Below are 23,628 nucleotides of genomic sequence, written 5' to 3'. Positions count from 1 at the left end.
AATTACTTCTAAGACTGTATGACTTCCAGCACAGTATTCCAGCAACGAGGTTATTTTCGTAGATCTATAGTGAACAGGACTTATCAGATAACGGGAAATTAGGAGTGTAGTAGAGAACACTGAATTTGATTAAAATGTTCATTGTCCCTTCTACTGAGAACTGAACTGGTAATCCTTAATTTAGTTCCATTAAAAAGAGATGGTGCCATAAAAATGTTCTTCTTATAGATTTCTTGACCATGGAGAACAGCCTGTGATGGTGATTCCACTTGTGACTCAAAACCTCTCACTCAGAGCTAGGGAGGGGCAGGACACAGTTTCCATGGACAGACCACAGAAGGGGCTAGCCCTGAGCCAAAATCAGACTTCCACTGTCGTGTGTGTGCATACACATATGCACTCACGTGCGTTCCATTCTACCTTAAGAAACAGTTAATTAGTCAAGAGACACGTTAAAACTGCTAGTAAGCTTAATTTAACATTTCACAGCTTTTCATCTGAATGTACTATTGTGTTTCATAACGCCAAACAGCCGTTGCGCTACAGCTGCATAGTAGCTCCAATTATTTCATTAAAAGGGAGAATCGATTATGTTTAAACCATCAAAGTTCAAATAGGCTTTTCCAGATGATAAATGTTTGGCACTATCACCGATGCCCCAAGATTTCCTCAAACCCTGCCATTCCCGTCATTTGTTTATTTTAGGGTCTACACAGCAAAGAGCAAAAAGGCTGTGCTGCCCCTCTTGCTTCATCTCAGAGAGGGCTCCTGCTTAGCTCCCTGGAAAGTGTACTTATTTGTGGTAAATGAAAGGACTGTAGTTCTGCAGGTGAGAATCAGGATCAGTTTTTATACTACAGAAATAAAAGCACTGCCAAGGAAAGACCAGGATGATTCATGCAATATGGTGTGCAGGACGAATACGGGTGGGGCAAGGGGCTGAATGGTCACCAATGTGGGAAGATTATATAAACTGGTGCATTTGCATGACTGAAAATTATGTAATCATTAACATGTCCCAGAAGAATGACCGTAAGTGAAAAATACCAAGTTGCTAGGTGAAATGTACATGAGATCCCATTTGCGCACACACATGTATTTGTGAGAGCGGAACACAGCTCCAGTGTAAGCATGTACACTTCCGTGTGGGGCTGACAGGGAGAGGGTTGGGAGAAGGTGTAAGAGGGAATGAAACATGCTAGGAGATGGAACTGGAAAAGAGAAAGTAAAGGGCACTGGTGACAAGGGATAATGATGATGGAAAAGAAACAAATGTGATACTGTCAAACCTACTGAAACTTCGAATGTGGCCATAAAATTAGTTGGCTTATTGCAACCAAAAGATGACCAGGTACATAGAAAGCATGAGAGTAGGTAAAACATTTAGGAACTACTTCTATGGCCCAATTCTTCCAAATAAAAAACAAACTTTTATTTTTTACTCATTGGTGGGGGAAGGGAGAGTACTTGTAAGAAGAGGGCCGTGGTAATGGCCCCAGGAACCACTCTGACCACGGAGCCCAGCGCTCTCACAACTAGTCTATCCCACCATTTAATATCACAGCGACCACACACTCCAATACTAACAGCAGCTTTCAAGACCAATAAAATGCAAATGTGGATGGAAGAGGATACTCATTAGCACTAAATTCTACTAAAATTATTTCATGAAATGTCCTCATCCCCCTTGTAGCTCTACTGCCATAGAAATTTCCAGTACACAATAGGCAATGTGTTACTTCCTTTGAAGGTTCATGTCTTCTACTGGAAGCTGAGCCTGGCCTACCCAACACATGACTTTCACAACACATGACTTTTTGCGGCTCAATAGGTTAAATGAGGCTGATTTTTTGCTGATTGCAAATTTGATTTTCCTATGTACAATGCTGAGCATTAAATTCTAACAACATGACTAAACTGTTCATTAAAAATCATCAACATTCTTCAGAAAACCTGCAATTGTATATGTATTTAAAGGTGTTCTCAAGTAATAAGCAGTTATAACAAACATAAGAAAGGTGAAACAATATGGAAAATTCTTTAAATAGCCATAGCAGCTCTAAACATATACTATAAGCTAGCCTGTCTTCAGGGATCAAATAGAAAACAGACAATTAGAGTACATAGTCAAATCCATTATTTAAAATAACAAATAATAACAATAACAGATACTTGGCTTAGAGAAACACCATTATTTCTAAATCTTTCAAATTTATTAAACATGCCCCCCTCCCTCCTATCCCCCAAGTAGTATATAAACATCTGTTTATTCCTGTGAGGAGTCATTGGTTCAAGCTCATGATACAGAAAATCTAACTCAGTGTTTAAAATGTGGGGCAGAAAACACACAGGAGGTAGCTACTGTGCCCAACTGAAAATCCACTTGTGCAACTGCTCCTCAGGCTTGAATCACACAACTGAGTATGTTTATTGATTTCAGAGAGGAAGGGAGAGGGAGAGATAGAAACATCAATGATGAGAGAGGGGCCAAAAATATATTCTTAATGGTCAAATCAAATGCACTTAAAGCTTGACAGTCTTCCTGATAAAACTATATGAGACTAGCCGGACTGGTGTGGTTCAGTGGTTGGGTATTGATCCAGGAACTAGGAGGTCAGAGTTCGATTCCTGGTCAGGGCACATGCCAGGGTTACAGGCTTGATCCCCATTAGGGGGTGTGCAGGGGACAGCCGATCAATGATTCTCTTTCATAACTGATGTTTCTCTCTCTCTCCCTCTCCTTTCCTCTCTGAAATCAATAAAAATATATTAAAAATAAAAGAACCATGTGCATCTCTGCAGCACAAAAAAGTCAATATCCCCCACCCCAAAAAGAAAAAAGGAGCATATTCACCATTATACAAAATATTAAAACGAACCCACAGTTTTGCTGTTAAAGTCTGATCAAGGGTATCATTACCGTTGGCTCCTCACCACCTGTGACAGTTGACGAACGCGCTCTCCTAGTTGGGGCACTGGGCTGTTAAACGATAATTTATATCAGTGAAAGGCACTTAGGGAGACCACCCGTTGTTTACTGAATCAGGAATCACTGCTGTGGCAGCCAGTGAGGCAGGTGACATGAATCAGAATCCTTGAAACCCTTTCTGTCCAAGTAAAGCTGAGCGATCACTGATGACCAGAGGAGCAAGACCCAGTCAACCTCCCATCCACAGAAGCCTCAGGCTGCAGCCTCGATTTGGCCGAACAATGAATTGACAACCTCAATAACAATGATGAGATGTCTTGTTCGGAAAAGAAATTGAACACCACTGTGGTTTTGCCCCCACTGTTAAATAATGAGCAGGTTCTTAAATCTGCCACACTCAAAATTCAAGAGGCCACTGGTGATCAGTGAGTTTTCAGCTTTGGAGAGTGTAAGGGAGGAGTCATCCGTTTCCAGGAAAAGAGACTCTTTGGCAAATAAAATTAACATTGATTGTGAAAAGGAGAGGAAGTGCCATTAATTCATCAAGGAAAATCACAGAATCATTAGGTGGAGGATCCCATCACAGCTGATTGTTGTTTTCGGGGAGATCTGAACTGAAACCATCCCAGAAAGGACGCTCTTGTCAAGCTTATCAACCAGCACATTGGATACAAGGCACAAATGAATCCCTTATTTTGACCACTCAGTTGACTAGTGTACTCATTCATTCATTTTGCAGCATACAAGATAAAAGCTAGGCAAAAAAAATCCTTCTGACTTGTGCAAAGGTGTACACAATAGGGAAGACACTGTGCTTTCAAAATCTGTAAGTGCACTTTCCCCCCACCACACATAATAAAGTATTAGTGCTAAAAATGATTGAGGATTCGTCGTCATAAAAAAACTGGTTATGGTCAAACATCACATTGGACATGCTAAAATAAAAGCACATAGTTTCTCCCCCCAAAAGAAGAAACAAAGTCGCACCACGTTTCTTTCGTTGACATGTACACCAAACATCTCCCTAGGCAGTTCTGGTCTGCCTTCCAATTGGAATATTCATTTTCATTTATGTCCTATATTATTAAACATTGCCACTCTTCCATATTTGCTGCTAACTATAGAAACTGTGGGAGAGTAGGAACTAGTTGTAGCTAATTCTTTAGCCAGTAGAGCTGCCTTTAAGGAGAAGGTACAGAGACTGTGTGGGGTTAATTAGGTCGTCATGGAAAGCCGACTTCGCTCACACCTGGAAGAGTTCTTCCTGTTTAAAAGGATTCAGTATGTTCTTAAATACAATCACCAGGGCACAGCTTGAGGGACTAAATTCAGTCTTTTTAAAAATTAGTTAACGTATGCTTTTAGTTAAGTGAGCACATCAGAATTGGTATTAATTTGGGTGAAAAACTAAGCAATGGAGTTTTTACCATTTTAGAGACTTTGGTGGCAAAAACAACTCTTTGTATTGGAAATCCACTCTCTTTGGGCAATTTGCTAGGAAATTTGAGTGTCTCATTTATTTTGTAAATGGATTTGCACAGGAAAAACTCTTCCTCAGTGCCCCAATGATTTTAAATAAAAGCTGAAAGAGCCAGCTGGGGAAGGGAAATGCGCGTGGGTTACCGGTGGTAGGTGAGCCTGCTCCGCGACCGCATCGGTGACACTGCACGACCTCAACCTCGAGGAGGGCTCCCTCTGCTGAAGGGGAGGAAAGGACACGGAGCGGAGCGTCAAGAAAACATTCTTAGAAAAAGTTTCATTGGCTCACAAAATACACCATTGGTGCTATTCACAGCACTATGATAATGGAAGGCAATTAAATGAAACATCTTTTCAGTGTAATGAGAGTAGTCCTTTCAGGAGTCAAGTTGTCTGCAGTTGTTTTCATTCTCAGTGAATTAAGCAGACTGGGTTTTGATTAGTCCTTAGAAATAACAGCAAAAAATAAGGGAACAAGGTCAAAGCATGAAAGGGGACTCAACAGGCCACCATAACACTCTAGGGTTGCTTGAAAAATAGAAATTGGAAGCTGGAAGTCTTATCATTTGTTTTGGGATGCATCCTATAGAAAGGAATATTGAGATATGATTATTAAACATTTATTGACTATTATTATCATTGATAAAGAACCAATTGGATTCTATACCCAAGGAAACTCAAATATAACTTTGTGCTATTTCTGAAGGGTCAGGTATTTACAATTTTGGCTTCTCAATGGAGTTAAAGTCACACAGATAAGGAATGAAGGGAAATAGTGAGGCTAACCTAGTAAATCAAATGTGTAATGTATAACGTTCCTCTCACTTGTTTGCTTCACCTATGTAGTTTTAAAAAGAGCCTAACAAATCCAATCAGAGAACACAGCAGGTGACGCATACAAAATCCAGGGTCTAATCAGCAACAGGTTCATCCAGGGGACACGTTTGATATTTTGCAATAACTAAAATGCGATAAGGACAAAGAAAGACTTTGGGGCAGGGAAGAGAGTGGGGGACTATCCACGTCTTTCTACAGTAGCTGCTGTTATTGTTCTGGATACAGTGACCCTGAGAAGAACTGGAGAAGAGTCCCATGTTCTTCTCTTTCTTAGGCACCTTTATTTAATACTTGAACCAGACTCAACAATCTTAAAATAATTCTGACATGTGCACTTGGATGTTAAAGGTATTTTATATAGCTTTAATAAGTAAATGCAGGAGCTCCTTATACAAATAATTAGAGATGTTAACTTAGTATTAATGTTGAAGAATATTATGATTTTTCACTTGGTAGACCAAAGGTATATAATTGCTATAATTATTGCAATACTTCCTTTAATAGGTTTTAAATATATGGCTTCATTGCTTATATTGTTTCCATAGCAACAGTTTTACCAATTCAAATGTCCTATATATGTAAACTCTTTTTTTCCCCTGCCCCCTTAGTACTAAATTATCTCATTGATATTTCTTTCTGAAAACCATTAACAGACTTTTAATATAAAACCACATTAAATAATCACTGCATCTCACACAAATTGGTCAATGGTGTCTGTTAAAATAAAAACACCATAACTGAATAAGGAGCAATTTTGTGAGTATTTGCTTTTACATATCATGCAGTCCTACCCATTTACATTTTATATGATCGCAATAATGCCTATTTTTTTTTTAGGTGCCATTTTCAGTGACATCACTCCCATCTTTACCATAGAACAGCTTTAAGTTCAATTTTCCAAGAAAGTAAGACTGCATTTATTCTCAGTTTAAAGCTCAAGCAGGAATTTTCTATGGGCTTTTTCTGCAGTTTTATACTGTCAAACACAGAGTTCTTCATGGCTGATTCCGCTGCTTACCAGGGCTCAGCTGAAGCTTCTAGAAAGAGTGTCCTTAATTGTTGAGAACGCCAATTCAAATGTTACAACCCTGATGTCAGTATCCCAATTCCACAACCCTTCTTAAGGACTGGTTTTCTGGGACATAAATGATTTCTATCTCCTATTCGAACTTTGTCTTGGATGGGTCCCTTAAAGACTATGCCTACATCTCTGAAATGAGTATGATTTAAGAGGACTGATTGGGAGGCCCAATATCTCCTCCATGTCCCCAGTGCAAAAAGCCACCTTTGTGGTGAGAGTACTATGAGCCTTTGGCTGGGAGGAGAAATTCTACATGGTTAAAGCTGAGAATTATAGAAGTCATGAACTCTTATGTTCTTGCATTCTTTTTAAATCAAGAAAGATTCTCACCTGCGTGGCCAATTTTGGTATAGTCCTGCTTCTCCTAGGTTAGGAGGAACTTAGGAAAATGTCAGAATTATCTGGGAGCTAGAAGACCCTTGGTCATTATTTGCATACAAGACTCTCTTAAAGCAACAACAACAAAAAAATGATAAAATATTTAACTTCTCATTCAAACAGGACTATTACTCACAATCAAAGAACCAAACTGCTCCCCATTGGAGTCCGTAGTGAACTGAAGCCTTCTGCTTAGTTCTTCAGACAGCTCTTGAGGGCTGGTCCGAGAGGATGGGGAGGAAGGTGGTGGGGGCAGCGGCAGACTGAGGGAGGTGTCTCCAGTGATAGCTGCTTCTTCTGAAATGGTCTCCCAAGGCTACCAATGGATGAGATGCAGAGGTAAATGCTGGGAAGGAGGAATCCCCAACAATAACCATTATCATAACTATAATTAACATTTACTAAGCATGTAGGAGGCAAATAATCTTCTCAAGAACCACGAGAAAGATATGACTACAACCCTAATTAGCAGGTGAGGAAACTGAGGCACAGAGGGGGACTTGCCCAAGGTAATAGAGCTATGAAGTGGCAGGACCAGGTCTTGAACCAAGGAAGCCAGATTCCATGGGCTGTGCTCTTAACCACTTTATAATACCACCTCTCTGAGCTGTGACTGACCTCTAGCTCTCATTACTAAATGCATGGGTTAAAAAATAATCTCAGGAATTCATTGATAACTTCCATGGAGTTTCTTTCACTCTAACTTCTCAGGATTCACAATGAAAACAGCATAGATGCTATAATCTGTAATTAAACAATGTTGTAAAGTACCTTTCAGTAAATTTTTTATGGAATCAATTTGGCTTTTCAATTTTTGATCACTGGAGCATTTTGTAAATGATCTTCCTGAGGTAATACCTTTAATGGATTTCTAGTAAGTAAACAGAGCTGTTAAGGCAGCATGGAAGTTATGATAATTGTTCATTTGTTCTTCAATTCATAACTTCCCCCACCCCAGTAATTTACCATAAATATTTCAGGGGCAAATTATAAACAGTGCCATTCACCCAAGTTTGTATTTCCTTGGTAATACATCTCTTTTGTGATGTAAAAAGTACTAGTATTCAGTAATAGCTTGTACTTGGTACCCAAACAAGTTATAGGGCTCACTCAATTGCAATTATGGAGTAAAAAATCTTAAGATCCCCAAAACGCCATTCTTTTGTAATAATATAGATACATGCATTCATCAAACATGATTTTTGTGAGCACTTTCTAAATATCTCGATGGTTGTCAAGTAGCTATGAGACCATTAGACAGCTTTTATGGAGAAAGGACATCACAGCATAGAATCAAGCTGGGAACACGGAGAAAAGGGGGTGCAGAGTCTGGGGCAGCGGGACGCAGTACCTCGGGGCCCTCTCCGCCCTCGGAGGGCTCGGGCTCCAGGTCCTCGCTGATGTGCCGGCGGGAGCGGAAGCGCCGGTGGGCTGCCTCCTGGTTGATCTGCCGGATGTTGCTGTCCGCCTCGGAGGACACATCCCTGAGGGCAGGGGGTGGAGACAGCAGACCCCATATTGATAAGTGGCCCCTCAACAAGGGTCCAATACTCACCAAGGGCCTGGCACCTACTAAAATGACAGTGCACTTATGTTCAACAAGCTGACAATGAGAATTCTTCCACCATATTTTGGGGGCTTTTAGAGTAGAAGTTTAAATGTCAAAATGTTTCTCAGAGAAAACTCAGACTCCTTTGATAAGACACCATATTCAGTTGACAAAAATGATGTCACAAGTTAATATTTCAAAATATTTGAAAACATTATTTAAACTGAAATATAGTATTAATCCAGGGCCCTTGTTACAGATTTTCCTAAAACATAGGTTTTAAACATTCAAACAAACAAATACTGCATTCCAATAAAGAGCCTGTGGGGCTCCTGAATAGTAAAGAGCTTGCAACTAATAGCCTTGTATGCAAATAAATAGGTAACTCTTGAAATGGTTTAAGTCCTTCAAATAGACATCTTTAGACAATTAGTTTTACTGGTAAAGGGGGTAAGATGAAGGTTAGCTTTCATTTAATCCATATTAAAATGATAATTTATTATGAAAATCTGAATTAAGTTTTACTGTATCTGCACATCCAATATACAAACTTTTGAACTCTAACAGAAATATATCCTGCATATTTTATAGTAATACTAGAGGCCTGCTGCATGATATTCGTGCTCTGGGGGGGGGGGGGGGGGCGGCATGGGAGTTCCTTCAGCCTGGCCTGCGCCCTCTCGCAGTCTGGGACCCCTTGCTTCTTACCATCTGCCTGCTCACTGCTCCTTGCCACGGCTCACTGCTCCTTAATGCTGCCCCGGGGGCAGGAGAGGCTCCTGCTACCGCCCGCTACTCTTGCCAGCCTTGAGCGCGGCTTCTGGCTGAGCAGTGCTCCCCCTGGGAGCGCACTGACCACCAGGGGGCAGCTCCTGCATTGAGCGTCTGCCCCCTGGTGGTAAGTGCGCATCATAGCGACTGGTCATTTTGGTCGTTCCGCTGCAGTGGTCGCTTAGGCTTTTATTATATAGACTAGGGGCCCGGTGCACGAAATTCGTGCACTGGGTGTGTGTGTGTGGGGGGGGGGGGGGAGGAGAGTGTCCCTCAGCCCAGCCTGCCCCCTCTCACATACTGGGAGCCCTCAGGCGTTGACCCCAATCACCCTCCGATTGCCTGATCGGCCCCTTGCCCAGGCCTGACGCCTCCGCCAGAGGTGTCAGGCGTGGACAGGGGACCCCCATTTCCCCCCGATCACTGGCTCTGGCCCCCGCCCAGGCCTGAGGCCTCTGTCCCAGGAATCATGCCTGGGCAGGGGACCCCCATCTCCCTCTGATCGCTTGCTCCACCCCCCGCCCAAGCCTGACGCCTCTGACCCAGGCTTCAGGCCTGGGCAAGGGGACCATCATATCCCCCCAATCCCCGGCTCCGCCCCCCACCCAGGCCTGATGCCTCAGCCAGAGGAGTTGACCCTCATCACCCTCCGATCACCAATCACCGGATCGGCCCCTTGACCAGGCCTGAGGCCTCCGGCAGAGGTGTCAGGCCTGGGCAGGGGACCCCCAGCTCCCCGCGGTTGCAGGCTCCGCCCCTGCCCAGGCCTAACGCCTCTGGCCTAGGCGTCCGGCCCGGGCAGCGGGGACCTGCAGTGGCAGCGGGGGGCGCCGCGATCGTGGGCTTCGCTTTGGGCCCAGGCAAGGGACCCCTAGCTCCTGGGACTGCCAGCTTCGACCGTGCCCAGCTCCCATCGCTGGCTCCACCCCTACTTCCTGCTATCACTGGCCAGGGCGGCAAAGGTGCCTGATTCTCCGATCATGGCTGGGGGGCAGGGCAAAGGCGGCCCCAGGGCTGCCTTTGCCCTGCCCCCCAGCTCTTAGCTCCCCCCTGGGTTTCCGATCACTGTCAGTGGCAGGGGGCTTCTTCCTGCTTTCCCTTTCGCCTCCCTGCATTGTGCCTACATATGCAAATTAGCCACCAGCTTGTTGGCAGTTAACTGCCAATCTTAGTTGGCAGTTAATTTGCATATAGCCCTGATTAGCCAATGAAAACGGTATCGCCGTACGCCAATTACCATTTTTCTCTTTTATTAGTGTAGATTAAAGAATAACTAAACTAAAAACAGGACACTAAATGGAGATACCTTCAGAAAAACGGACAATTATGGCCATAAATAAAATAATTACAATCAAGGGATACCCAAGTATCCTAATAACATTTCTGAAACCACCAAAAAAGAATGATAAAAATAACACTATGGGATATATTAGAAAATGTAATATTGCTTTTTGTGATTTCATATTGCTACAGTCATTTTTATACGGCATTCATTTCTTAAGCAAACAATGCTTATCGAAAGTAATTATAAGGCATTACAAAGCTCACAAAAAGTAGGTCAGAATGGTCAAAATACCTTAATAAAATGTGTAAAATATTTCAGTAGTGTCTAAGAAAGCAAAGGAAACTTTACATTGTCCTCTTTCACTTTCTATTGAAGATGAAAGCAATATCACTTTATAATGACTGACTTTCCTTAAAAATATTTTACAAATAAGAGTTTCATTAAATTTTGAAATCTTCACTTGAAATATCAGTCATCATTTATTCAGTCAACAGAGAGACTAATGTTTGCATGCTACATGTGCCAGGCCCTAACACATACTTGAATTGTTACAGGGACTTCTGAGAGGTTGAAAAGAATAAGGTTTTCATTACTCTCTCTGCAATTTGTATCTCTCAGAAGTATATACAAAAGTCCATTATTTTGGAAAAACTGGTGTGTTGTTTTTTTTTTTAAAAGGGCATTTAAAATCAATTATGCCAATCTTCCTTACCCAACATGCTCAAATAATTAGTAATCTGTGTGAACCAGAAACAACTAAATAGCATAAAGAAGCCAGATACCTCTGATTTTGAAATTCCAAACACGGGCTTTTATGGTCTTTTAGTGCCAAAATGAAAATGTTCACACCATGGTATTTAATTAACTGAATGAGAGGGTTTGGAACAGAAGTTGTTGAAACTGACTGTAAGTATAAATGGTCACTAATGGCCAGATAAACATGTAAAATATTCCTAATCTGACAAACTAAAACAGAAAAATGGTTTTACCTGGGGCCAGAAAAAATTTAAGGAATGGCTATTTCAATTTTCATCAGTCATTAATTTCACATATGCATTGTTCAATTAACTTTCATGGAAAATGTACAAATGAATAAAGACAAGTTCAGTGCCAATTAGGATCAGTGTGCCAGATCATTTACATTCATATACATTAGTGACTATATGACTGCACTACTGCTAAGACAGGGAAAGATGTACAAAGTATTTTAGAGAGCTAAAATAAGTGCAAATTAGGTGAGTTTAACAAGTTCATCCTCATTTATCATCTTCATGTAATTCCCCACCTTTTAAAAAAAACTGTAGTTTTTACAGTAAAAAGTCTATAGTTTATGTTAAAATAGGAAAAGGACAAATTTAAAATTAGGGGTGTTTTAAAAGCCACCATCAAACTTGAGGGGGCTGGGGTGTCTTCTCTGGTCACCTTCTGTTCTAAAGTATGTATCCAGACCTAAACCTGTCCTAGACAGTTCAGGAAACCATGTGTATGATCACTTTCAGAAGTGACTCATCTGTAGTCAGTCATTCAGTTAAAGGCACTGGCTGAGCGCCGACTTTGTGCCAGGTGCAAAGGATAGATCTGCTCCAACAGGGAATTAGAATATTCTATGCTCCGAGCCAGGACTGGGGAAGCCCAAGGTTTTTGCAGGGACGCCTGCCTAAAGGGGTCTGGCTCCCCAGAGGAAGGTGCATTAGGCTGGCGGTAGCCGGGGAAGGGCATGTTCTAGTTTCCCCCCCTCTTTTTGGAGGGGAGGGGAGGGAAGCAGCACAGCCATGGAGCCCAAAAGAAGATGAAGTAATGAGGAAGCAGCTTGCATGATTGGGCCACTTGGGTGCCTGCATGTTTATGACTGCGGTGGCGAGTCTGAAGGAGACAGGATGGAAACAGAGCTTTTAAAAACAGTCTGAGGGCACCGATATTTTTTCAGGGTGAACAATTTTTAGAGGGTTTGAAGTTTGAGGCACAAGGTAAGAAATGAGAATCACCAGGAGTGTCACAATTCTCGATTAGCACATGGTAATCGGTAATCACTATGTGATTTTCTCAGATACAGCCGATTAATATAGACTTCTCATTATCAATTTTCCTCCAAAGAGTACTAGAGTATTCTGTAAAAACTGACTTCTGAAAACAATTATTTCTGAATTAAAATAATCCCTTAAAAAAAATAATCCCTTAATTCTGGAAGGCTTGAGGGCTTCAGGCCGAGCCAAATAAAGTTAAGGAGAAAGAACCCCGAGTTCTCAAACAGCACAGATGGGATCAAGAGGTCACTATGGAAACCCACTCTCCTTATCTAACTCTTCTTGGCTTTCTAGACATCACCTGGAAAAGAGCCGTTCCACGAGCTCCACCCCGAGTCCTGCCGTGTCTTTCCTGGCTCCGCCTCTCGTTGGAGCTCAGCTGCCTCAGGGATGGATGGGGATGGTCATGTCACTGACTTCTCCCTAAACTACATGTGGACCTGTACTTGGATGAAGAACTGCATCTTCCCATGTTGCTTCTGGGCTCCTGCTTTGCCAGCATTACACAAGCTACATCTTCTGTTTTGGTTTAATTCTTTGGTACATAGACACCAAAGATGGTATGTTTAGAAAACAACATAAAGTGTTTTCTCAGTGATTCTCTCATTAGTTTCACAACTCTGGGAGGAAGCTAAAGTTGCAATTATCACCATTTATCCTCCAAATATAGATTTCAGTTTACTAGTACATGGTAATTATTAATAAAGGTGAAAAATTACCATAGATGTATTGGCCATAAGTATTTCTTCCTTTGTGAGTTGCTAGTGGTCACTTTCCTACAGAGGTCACATGACATACTGGTCCCAACAGAGCGCTATGTTTTAAGGTACTTTCTTACAATGTTTAGCAAAGGTAGGTTATGATGTTTTGCTTAGGGTTATCACTACCAAGATTCTTCTGATCACTACATATTACCAAGTCCAAGGTGAGTCCGTTTTTTAAAAAACTACAAATAGCTAGCGCAATCAAATGACTTACAACAGTTTTAACAGCTATGGCCATTAACCAAAGGGAAATAGTAAAATTTTAATTTAATATAAAAGATCACTAAATCATTTCCATGGGAAAAAATTACAATAAAAAAGAGTTTAGCATCACCCCAATGTTCTGATATTTCTGTTGTCCTGGGGGCAATGAGCTGATGTCCACGCTAGGCAGTCCAAAGCTGACCAAGGACAGCTGATATTCACAAGAACCCATCTGGAGGCGTAGGAAGGCCTGGCTATTTGTTGCTGAAGATTCTGCAAACTCTAGTTCTAAATCAACAAAACCCAGACCAAACTTCTTGGCTACCTTCCCCACCCAGGATATCTTTGAAATTTCTAAAGAGAAGAGTTATCAACAACACCATTCATCCATCATACTGCTAATACCCCTTGTTTCAAAATATCATCAGCAAATTTCCTTCAGAGTCTGGGTTAAGGAGAAAATTATCTCACCTGATATACTTGGCCTTTGGTACCTGTTGCAATTATATAACTCATTGATAATTACCTCCTTATCTTGGCTGCTAGCGAACTCATGATTGCTAGAATAATTTTTTCTTTTCCTTCTTTTAATACTTTTTTTTAACCGTTTATTGCATATTAACAGTTTTAGATCTTGAGGTATACTGTGATTTAAAAACAAGCTAAGTGAAATAAGCCAGTCAGAGAAAGACAAGTATCGCATGATCTCACTCATATGTGGAATCTAAAGAACAAAATAAACCCAGAGACATAGAAGCATAAAACAGACTGATGTATTTCAGAGAGAAGGTGGGGGTGAATGGGAAGAGATTAACCAAAGAACTTACATGCATACCCCATGGACACAGACAATAGTGTGGTGAAGGCCTGGGGTTGCGGGGGAGGGAGGTGTGGGGTAGAAAGGGTCAATGGGAGGAAAAAAAGGGATATCTGTAATACTCTCAACAATAAAAATAAATTAAGAAATAGGTAAATAAAAACAAGCTACTTCGAATCCTTTTTTATTGTAGCTGAGATTTAACTAGTGTTTATTTGGTATCATCAAACCAAAAATTGCCAAGTAAACAAAACGGTAATCAGTGCAATGCATCCATGAGGTTGGGGAGGGATCAGAATAAGCAGTAATTACTAATTCTGAGTTCGCAACAATCCCATGTGTTCCTAATTATATCAAAGGGGTGATAAAGAAATTTCTCAAAAAAGGGAAAACCAAAAATTTTAAGAGGGTTTCTAAATCAAGTAATTAAAGGGAATAAAAATCCCAAATCTTAAGGGGGAAAAGAACACTGCAAGGCCAATTTGCTTCTTGTTTTCCATCCTGGGTTAGTGAGAAGAGGAAGCTGAAGAAGAGGGAAATGATATCACCAAAGAAAAGACAAATCTAAGAAATGTAACCTCTGCTTTGTATTTCACAAATCTATATAAAGAAGACAGACAGCCCTGGCCTAGTAGCTCAGTTGGTTAGAGCACTGTCCCAATACACCAAGGTTGTGGGTTTGATCCCTGGTCAGGGCATATACAAAAATCAACTAATGAATGCATAAATAAGTGGAGCCAACAAATCAGTATTGCTCTCTCTCTCCCCCTTCCTCTCTCTAAAAATCAATAAATATTTTTTTTAAAAAAAGACAAAATCAATCCTATATTAATGCAAATCGACCAAGTGGCAGAACAACCTTTCACTATAATACACACTGACCACCAGGGGGCAGATGCTTAACGCAGGAGCTGCTTCTTGGTGGTTAGTGCGCTCCCACAGCGGGAGCGCTGCTCAGCCAGAAGCCAGGCTCACAGCTGGTGAGCTCAGTGGCGGTGGCAGGAGCCTCTCCTGCTCTGCGGCAGTGTTAAGGATTTCCGACTGCGGCTTAGGCCCGCTCCACGGACATCCTCCTGGACTGCAAGTGGGCACAAGCTGGGCTGGGGGGGGGGGGGCACAAGCTGGGCTGAGGGAGCCCCCCCCCCCCCCGCCCCCGTGCAGGAATTTCATGTCCTGGGCCTCTAGTTAGTTCATAAAATAGCAGAATGCGATCAAAGGCAAGGGCTTCCTCATCACATGCAAATTCTGACAGGCTGCCATGCTCTTGAACTCAATGAAGGGGAACCCTGAGGTACCATACCACCACGTGCTTTTACAGACATGAGATATATTTCCCAGGCCCGGCTCAAAGAGCTGCCACGTTTGGCCCTACCTGCAGACGATGACGTGTGTTCCTAACCATCCTACAGTACTCACATCAGTGTCGGTCGGTGCCACTGAGTGGATCGGTTGTTGTGGTTGACGTAGTAGGTCCGACCTAAATTGTCCACTTTCTCTTCCCAGCCAGGGGGCAGAGGAGGAGGAAGCTCCTCCTGGTGCTGAGAAGCTGAGTCATTTGAGTCCACGACTTCCCACCCGTGCTGTGGAGTAAGATCACAGGGAAGGTCATGAGGCTGGATCTTCAGGCGAGGAAAAGACACTCACAGTGCCCCCTGTGTCCTTGCTCCGCTGCTCTCTGGCTCCTGCAGTGGCTTCATGTGCCATATCTGAAGAAATTCCCCAAAAGGGGCAAAAAAACCCCAAATTCCAGGAGAGTAGTATTAAAATATTTTGAGCAATAGTCAACTAAGTGTGGCCATTTTGCCTTAAGATGACTACTAGAAGGAGCCACAGAGAGTTGGTAATGTACTGTCTGCTGTGTTCCTAAGTCACATTCTACTCCTTCCACATTGAATATTCGTTATTTTGACCCAAAGGCCTCCAAGGCTGTACAAAGCCAGGGCACCGACGCGGGTCCTGTTACACCTGCCATCTTTTCAACACCTCCCAAAGGCAAAGGGGAGCTGGGAGATAAGCTGCACTGCGTGTGTTCTAACAAAAATTGCAGCACCAGTGACCAGGTGGGAGGTTGGCCCTGAAGCTGGCTTTGGGGGTGAAACTCACACTTCCCATCCAGTACAATCCCGGGAGCCAGAGATGTCTGAATGCTGTGGCATTCTACTTACACCCCCTACTTGCTGGGGCCACATAAACAGGCTTCATGGTACCAGTTACATTTTTGCAACACATATTTTAGGCATTAAGTATTCCTTCCTAACATCCCCTAGTAAAGTCACTGGAAAATGAAGTAATTCACGGGTTACTACGGTTGGGAGGTTAGAAGAGTATAAAAAAAATTCCTTGGATTTGAGATAAGAATCTGTTGATGTGCTTGTGCAATCTTAACATTCATGACTGTCTACCTCCCACTTCACTCCTCCTCACAGATGAAAGCTCACAGATGAAATACTGCCTGGAAATCCGACCTCTGGTCTGAGGGAGGCTCAGTTGACTTGCCCACATAGTCACATATCACATATATGCAACAGCTGCAAACAGATGTGTAAAACAAGCCATAGAGAGGCCTTGTTTAGTGGACATTTTCAGGACAAGATGAGACTCTAACAAAACAGCACTATCTGAAGGACGTGCTGAGAAGGTACAATAGGACCCACGGATTAGGTATGTGACTAGCAAGTTAACACATTTCGTACGCTCAGGAGTTTTCTCGTGTTTCGCGCGCCATCTGTTAAGGACCACTCATGAGTGTTCTCGTTTTTCATGCCCATGGAAAAAGGAGCGAATCTAGATACTTATGTAAATTTTGTTTGGTCCCTCTTCATAGAGGAAAATGTTTTACGCAGTACGATGCGTTAAAAAAGTACTAGGAACTTTAATTGTTTAATTGTTTTTGTAAATAAAAATGTTATAATTATTGAAAAACATCTAAAGTGCATTATGATGATTTAAATAACGTGCAGTTTGCCCAAAAACGTGCGGTCCCTGGCGTATGTCTTACAGAGATTTCTATGCGGTACGCAATGTGTTAAAAGGCAGCGAGGCCAGGAGGGAAAGAAAGAAAATTCCCCTGACAGCTCATTCCAAAATGGCATTTCTAGAGGAAAGCTTGCCTGATTCACACTGTCACCTGTGGGTCAAATGAGTGAGAGACCTGGCAAAGATTTTCTAAATCACTTGATCCACTTTGAAGCAATTCCACTTGCTAAATGGAATTTACAAAGGGCTGAGAGTCCAAAGTAATAACAGAATTAAATATATGAGGAGAATTCACAAAGGGGTGGGGCTATTAATATGAGTTTAGCATTTTATAAAGAGAAATCTTTTCAATTATTAGTGTTGTAATGTAAGATGAAAAGTTAATCTTTTTTACTAAAAACAAACATACTGGTAGATGATCAAAGACAGATTCCCGGGCACTTTTAAGTTTTTTCATATTTAAAAGCTTTATAAACTTTTATTTCTTTAAATAATAAAATCTTACAATGAAATAGTCACATGATCTTAGGCAAGGAAGAGCGACCAAGGCCTGATGCTCTTACCTCCATGTCTTCCCTCTGTTCACTGTTTTCTTCATCTTGGCCTCCGTTTTTTGGCATATAGGCCATTTTCAATCGCAAGAATCCCTTAACTCGAGATTTATGACTGTATGATAGAAGAACATTGGTTATAAAGGATATGGCTTGGTTATATCTTTCATATTTATGATGACTTTTAAAAAAGGTAAAACAGGAAAAGTTGCTAAATCTTCCTCAGAGAAACCAATAACCAAGGCATAATGGACCCCTGCCCCTAAGGCCTCACCTTCTTGGTCTGAGGAGAAAGTCCTTAAACGTGTAGGGTCGCTCCATGGTTGGGTCTTCTGTCTGCAGGAAGAAAAAGTAAGTTTCAATACCCCTGAGATATTGTATTGTTAGGTACACCAGACTGGATTACAGAGAGTACATTTTCATTTTAGAATGAAAGACAGAGTCGGTTCCTCAATTCCTTGGACAATTATTTAACATTTTATAGGTCCCAGACTTTAGTCACTCAAGATCCACTAGATGTCACTATCAACACCTGTTTTTAGGAGCCAACCCGGCCTTAGACAAATGACAAAATGATTGTGGTCAATGCCAAGCATAATTCCTAACTGCAGGGTGGAGGCCTCAATCTCACATACTGGTTAACGTAGAGAACCAGTGGTCATCCAAGAAACCTAAAGATGGAGTTAACAGGAAAGTATGCAAGATCTATTCTGTGAAGGGAATAATTTTACTTTAACATTGTCATCAGCCTAGACAAATGAAAGGTTATCTCCTCCACAGAGATCGTCCTAGGTGGCACCATCAATCTACCTTTTGCTGCTGCTTATTTCATGAAGCTATGAATGCAATTGTAACATTTATCCATTTTTCAAAGAAATCAAAAGATTGTGCTTAATCAAAGAAGGAAATTAGAAAAATAAATGTTACTATTTCATTAATTAGTAAAATCTCAAAAACCTAGGCTCTTTAATGAAACACAATTTAGAATATTTACTTCTGTAACAAGAGAGACCACAATACCATGATTTTTTTTTTTTTGAATGAGAGGGGTGTGTGTATATGCATTTATATTTGAAATTAGTGACCTGGTGCACAGATTCGCGCACATTGAAAGGAAATTAATTAGAAGGTGGCCAGTGGGGCAGATCTGGGCGGGGCGGGACTGGGCAAGAGGGGCAAGACATGCCCTGGAGCCAACCGCCCGCAGGTCCCTCCCCACTGTGGCTCAAAGGGTGTCTGCGCAGTGAGCCAGGTCCCTCTGGCAGGTGGGGTCCCTTGGCCTGGCCTGTGGGGATTGGGCCCAAACCAGCTCTCTGACATCCCCCGAGGGGTCCTGGAGTGCGAGAGGGCACTCTGCAAGGTTGCTGTTGTACAGGGTGTGGAACTCAAATGCAAGTGTGCAATAAACCAGATTCAGGGCCAACAGTGCCCCAGCAACAATATAACCCAAGGCTGAAGGTGGAATCGCATGGCCCTGTGAGGAATTGGGCTCCCTCTTCTCTAGTTTTGGGGTGCGTCGTCACCCGAGAACCACTGCTGCCAAGTCACTGTAGCTCGGCAGCTCCTGCATTTAGCATCCACCCCGTGGCGGTCAGTGTGCGTCATAGCTACTGGTTGGATGGACACTTAGCATATTGGCTATATATATATATATATATATATATACATGTTATCTATTTGTCATTCCCTGCTTTAAGCTGCCGATGGTTTCTTCCTTTGCTTATAATAAACTGAAAATTATTTCTATGCCTTCAAGGTCAAATAGGGTCTGGCTGGTAATTACCTGTAATCTCACTGCGAACCATTTGACTTACCCTCTCTTGGCTGCTATTTCAATCACTTTGTGTTGCCCAAGAGCCAGAGAATGGTGGAACAATATGGAAAAGCAAGCTGGAATATGAGGTGATCTATTGCTCACCAAGGCCTCCAGGTCTTGTCCCCACAGTCTGTCTATATTTCCTCAGGGGCATCTCTAACCTCGGTTATTTGTCAATAGATCTAAGTGTTTTGCTGCTCATCTGAGCAGAGGGAAATGGTAGCTACACCACACATACTAACTCCTATTTCTAAAGCTGAGTGACAAGTTCACTCAGAAGCAGCAGCATCTTTTGTCTGTGCTGACTGAGAAAGCCATATAGCAAATTCTGGCACCACCAGCTTGTAGAGATGTAGGCCAGAGAAATAGCATGTGCAGTTCTAGACAAAGGGAAAACATGTTTCATTAGATACAGAGGATGAATTTGAAAGCAAAAACACCCCAGTGACTAGGAGGGGTCTGACAGAGGAAGGGAGCTGTTTTGCATGAATTGACAAAGGAAGACCAAAGAGAAGAGCAAAATGCAGGTGACATTGACTGGCATACTTGGAGATTCAGATACACTTGATTCTTTCCTATCCCCATGAAAAGACCACTTTCTGGGGTGGGGGTGGGGGGGGGGGGCGGAGGGGGGGAAACTAGGGCTCTTTATTTCAGCCTTCTCCACTGTGTTGAGAAAATATTACTCTGAAAATATATCCAGCTGCAAACAATGAGAAGTCACTGCTCACAACAGGCAATAGAAAGCAGATAACCATCCTCACCGGGAGATGATTAAGGGGCACGTCCACCTGTCCCAGGAAGTCGTCTCGTGTCTGTTGAGAAGAGAGCAGAGAGTTAATGTTCTCATTGATTTCAGAGTGTCAGCATTCTTAAAACATTTCTTTACAGACAGAGACAAAGGTCCAGGGCCTGACACTACGGTGCCACGGGGATGGGTCAAGGCAGATGGCCCAGATAGCTGTCATCTGGGAGACAGGTGAGCCCAGGCCCCATACACCTGACCTTTAGATGCCTGAGGCTTTATGGGATGTCCACTACCCAAGTCTCAGCAAACTGTGCTCTCAACCTCGACTGTGGAGAGCTACCATCCCAGTATCTAACTGGTGGACTGCCTTACTTTCCCTGCCTGGTACTGAGATATGGGACCGAAGATTACTTGGTTAAGAGCCTGGACTCAAACCGGCCTACCTAGATAGGAGCCTGGAGCAGGTCACAGGTCTTCCTGGTCACCAGGCTCCCCACTAATGAAGTAGGCCTATTAATACTAGTAGTGCCTATATTCTCTGGTTGCTGTGAGGACAAGGTGTGGTCTTGGCAGGGCCTGCTTCGCTGTTGTGGCCCAACATGGCAGGTGCCTCTTCTGGTGTCTGAACAAAGCTGAGACATTTGATTAGTTTAGAACAGGTGATAGGTCATCTATTGGACCTGAGGACAATATGATTGTCAAGTGTCACTCAGGTTGATCGAGACTTGGGGGTCATAGCTGGACCAATTTAAAGAGAAGATAGTAAAGACATGTTGGGAACATTTTAACAAATACAGGTGTGGCAAAAGGAGGTTGACAGTTGTTCATCTGGAATATTACAAAATAGTTAATAAATAATAATGCAAGCATAAACTGTGTCTCACATACTTACAACTATAAGCCTACTTTTGCCCACCCGGAATTTATTGATCAAGTGCAATAAACTAAAGAGATCCCTGAGAGCTGAGAGTCTAGGGAAAGAGTGCACAGTCTAGCTATTAATAAATTGTATACATTACTTATAAAAAATGGCCTCATTTCAATCTAGTAAGTACATTGCTTCAGAATCCAAGTTCATGGATTAGTTACTGGTTAAATTGTAGACCCACCATGCTTCTTCCCCTCTCCATCTACTACACAGCACAGATCTTTCTGACTTAAAATAGACTTAGATGAAATTCACTCAGAGAAATTCTCACAGGTGCTTCTTCAGGCTCTGGGAGGCACATGGGAAGGTGTAACTCAGTTCAGGGGTCATGACCTGGCCCATGGGGTGTCTGACAAGTTGTTTGCACTATGTCCTGCTGTTAGAGTGCATGCGTCATAGCCACTGCCCTGGCCCTAGGCACAAACCAGACACAAGGACTTCTATAACCCTCTTATAAAAACAGGCAGTGGCACCTACCACATTCAGAAATGCCTAAAACCTGGCAAGCCCTGTCCCACAGCCACCTTGAGGCCAGACCTCTCACTCTGAATCTGGGCTCTTATTTACACTCTTTACTAGTCTGCCGTGGACTTTTATCATTTATGGAAACCACTTCTCAAATGTACTTGGAAAACGTCTCTTCTTGCATTTAAAAAGCAGCAGCAGGTAAATATAAATGAGAGTTAGTGACATGATTTGCTCCAGGCTTAGGATTTCCTTTTAGGTAATTTAAAAAATGTAATTAACTAGAAAGCTATCTGTCTCCTCTAAACGATGCATGAAGGATAATGGAAAATCAAAGTTACTGCTGGTGTGCAGGAAGCATGAGATAAGCCCAATCCTTATGACGAGATTCTCATTTGTTTTCTTAGCTACATTTGCTATAACCCACCATGGATATACCTCATCTAGCACAAGGCTAGGAGGTGCCAATAAATGCTGTATATATTTTTTAAAATATATTTTTATTGATTTTAGAGAGGACGGGAGAGGGAGAGAGATGAAAAAAAACATCAATGATGAGAGAGAATCACTGATTACCTGACTCCTGCACGCCCCCTTCTGGGGATTGAGTCCGCAACCTGGGTATGTGCCCTAACGGGGGATCAAAACATGACCTCCTGGTTCAAAGGTTGACGCTCAACCACTAAACCACAATGGCCGGGCAATGCTATAGATCTTAACAAAAGCAGCAGCCTGCAGAAGGCTCAGAAAAGGAAGGCAGCTTTGCTGTCCAAAGAGTTAGGGAGCATTCCAGCCCCAATCTGGCCAGTTTATTTATAATTACAAAACCAGTGTAATTATCAGTTAACTCTACAATAAAAAATTAAAGCAAGAAGTGTGTTGATTACTGACCATAAATTGCCTGTCTACCTAATTGCTACTTGTCCCCTCTCCTCCTGCTACTGGTGCTGATGCTGGGAAAGAAACGGAGATGGGATGCAAATGCCAGAAGGAGATCACCTCACTCAGAGCTCCGGTCATAACCTGATACCATTAAACGGCCATTCACCCATCGTTAACCTCAGTGCACTGCAACAAAAATCCACATAACAGCTGCACGCCCATGCTGTTTTTCTGGGGAGACGTTAAGAATTCTGAACTGATCAAATGTCTCAGCTTTGTCCAGACACCAGAAGAGGCACCGGCCACGTCGGGCCACAACAGCGAAGGAGAATCTTACTGAGATGGTGGCTCTCCACAGTCGAGGCTGAGAGCACAGTTTGCTGAGACTCGGGTGGGGAGTTCTGTGAAAATGCTATTTGCTATGTTATTGTTAACACCACGTCCGGTTTGGACTCTACTTCTTCCCTCCAATGCAATAGTTTTGCTGAATCCCCGAGGCCTGAGGCAGCCTCACTTGTACCTTAACGAGTCTTCCCATTGCATTGAAAAACAATTTCTAAAACTGCCAAAGATGGAGCAACCTCAGGGTTAAAGTACACACAAGGCCCTTATGTCTGTTGGACATCAAGGATGACTAAAATCAAAGAATTTTTAAAATAAAATAGGGATCAAGTCTAGAACAGCACATGGTCCAAAGGAACGGGCTTAACCGAGGGTTTCATCCATCAGTGGAACGTGTTGGTGAGACCTGCTTTCAAAACATCCCACTGCTGCCCAAACCGAAGAAATTGTAGGGAATGTAAAGCACTTAGGTTAATGGCACTATACCAATTTTAAAACATGTCTTCAATACCGCAGAAGAGCTTAGTGGGGGTTCAGAGGGCAGACTAGTGACCTTTGTGCGAGATGAGAAGCAGGCGTGTCTCAAGGACACCTGGGTGTGACAGTAACAAGACAGAAACAGGGTGCCAGGAGGAGGGATCCCCACCTGCAGGCCCTGTAGAGACATTTGAGGCTATCACCATATCCTCAGGTCATCATGCCACAGAATGACATCTTACACCAATATTATAAAAACATGTTATAGCAAATCAATTTTGAATAATTTCCACTACAAAGTTATTTTCATCAAACTTCATGTTAA

The 23,628-nt window shown here is 42.5% G+C and overlaps 1 protein-coding gene across 5 annotated transcripts in view; it reads right to left on the bottom strand.

Annotated features, from left to right (window-relative positions):
• Positions 1–23,628, bottom strand: part of NEDD4L (NEDD4 like E3 ubiquitin protein ligase) — a 309,487-nt gene that overhangs the window by 48,092 nt on the left and 237,767 nt on the right. For 4 of the 5 annotated variants that reach the window (XM_081097853.1, XM_081097851.1, XM_081097854.1 and 1 more), the window contains 8 exons: positions 20,226–20,276; positions 17,920–17,981; positions 17,658–17,760; positions 15,535–15,698; positions 8,056–8,188; positions 6,841–7,020; positions 4,553–4,627; positions 2,921–2,980 (listed from right to left, as the gene is read on the bottom strand). In XM_081097853.1, the coding sequence (XP_080953979.1) occupies positions 2,921–2,980; positions 4,553–4,627; positions 6,841–7,020; positions 8,056–8,188; positions 15,535–15,698; positions 17,658–17,760; positions 17,920–17,981; positions 20,226–20,276 (828 nt within the window). The remainder of the gene's footprint in view (positions 1–2,920; positions 2,981–4,552; positions 4,628–6,840; positions 7,021–8,055; positions 8,189–15,534; positions 15,699–17,657; positions 17,761–17,919; positions 17,982–20,225; positions 20,277–23,628) is intronic. The other variant, XM_081097852.1, reaches the window with a different exon arrangement.

Source organism: Myotis nattereri (assembly GCF_964212035.1).
Source record: "Myotis nattereri genome assembly, chromosome: 8".
Taxonomy (NCBI): domain Eukaryota; kingdom Metazoa; phylum Chordata; class Mammalia; order Chiroptera; family Vespertilionidae; genus Myotis; species Myotis nattereri.
The sequence above is the reverse complement of the archived record's forward strand: the minus strand, read 5'-3'. Positions and strand labels throughout refer to the sequence as shown.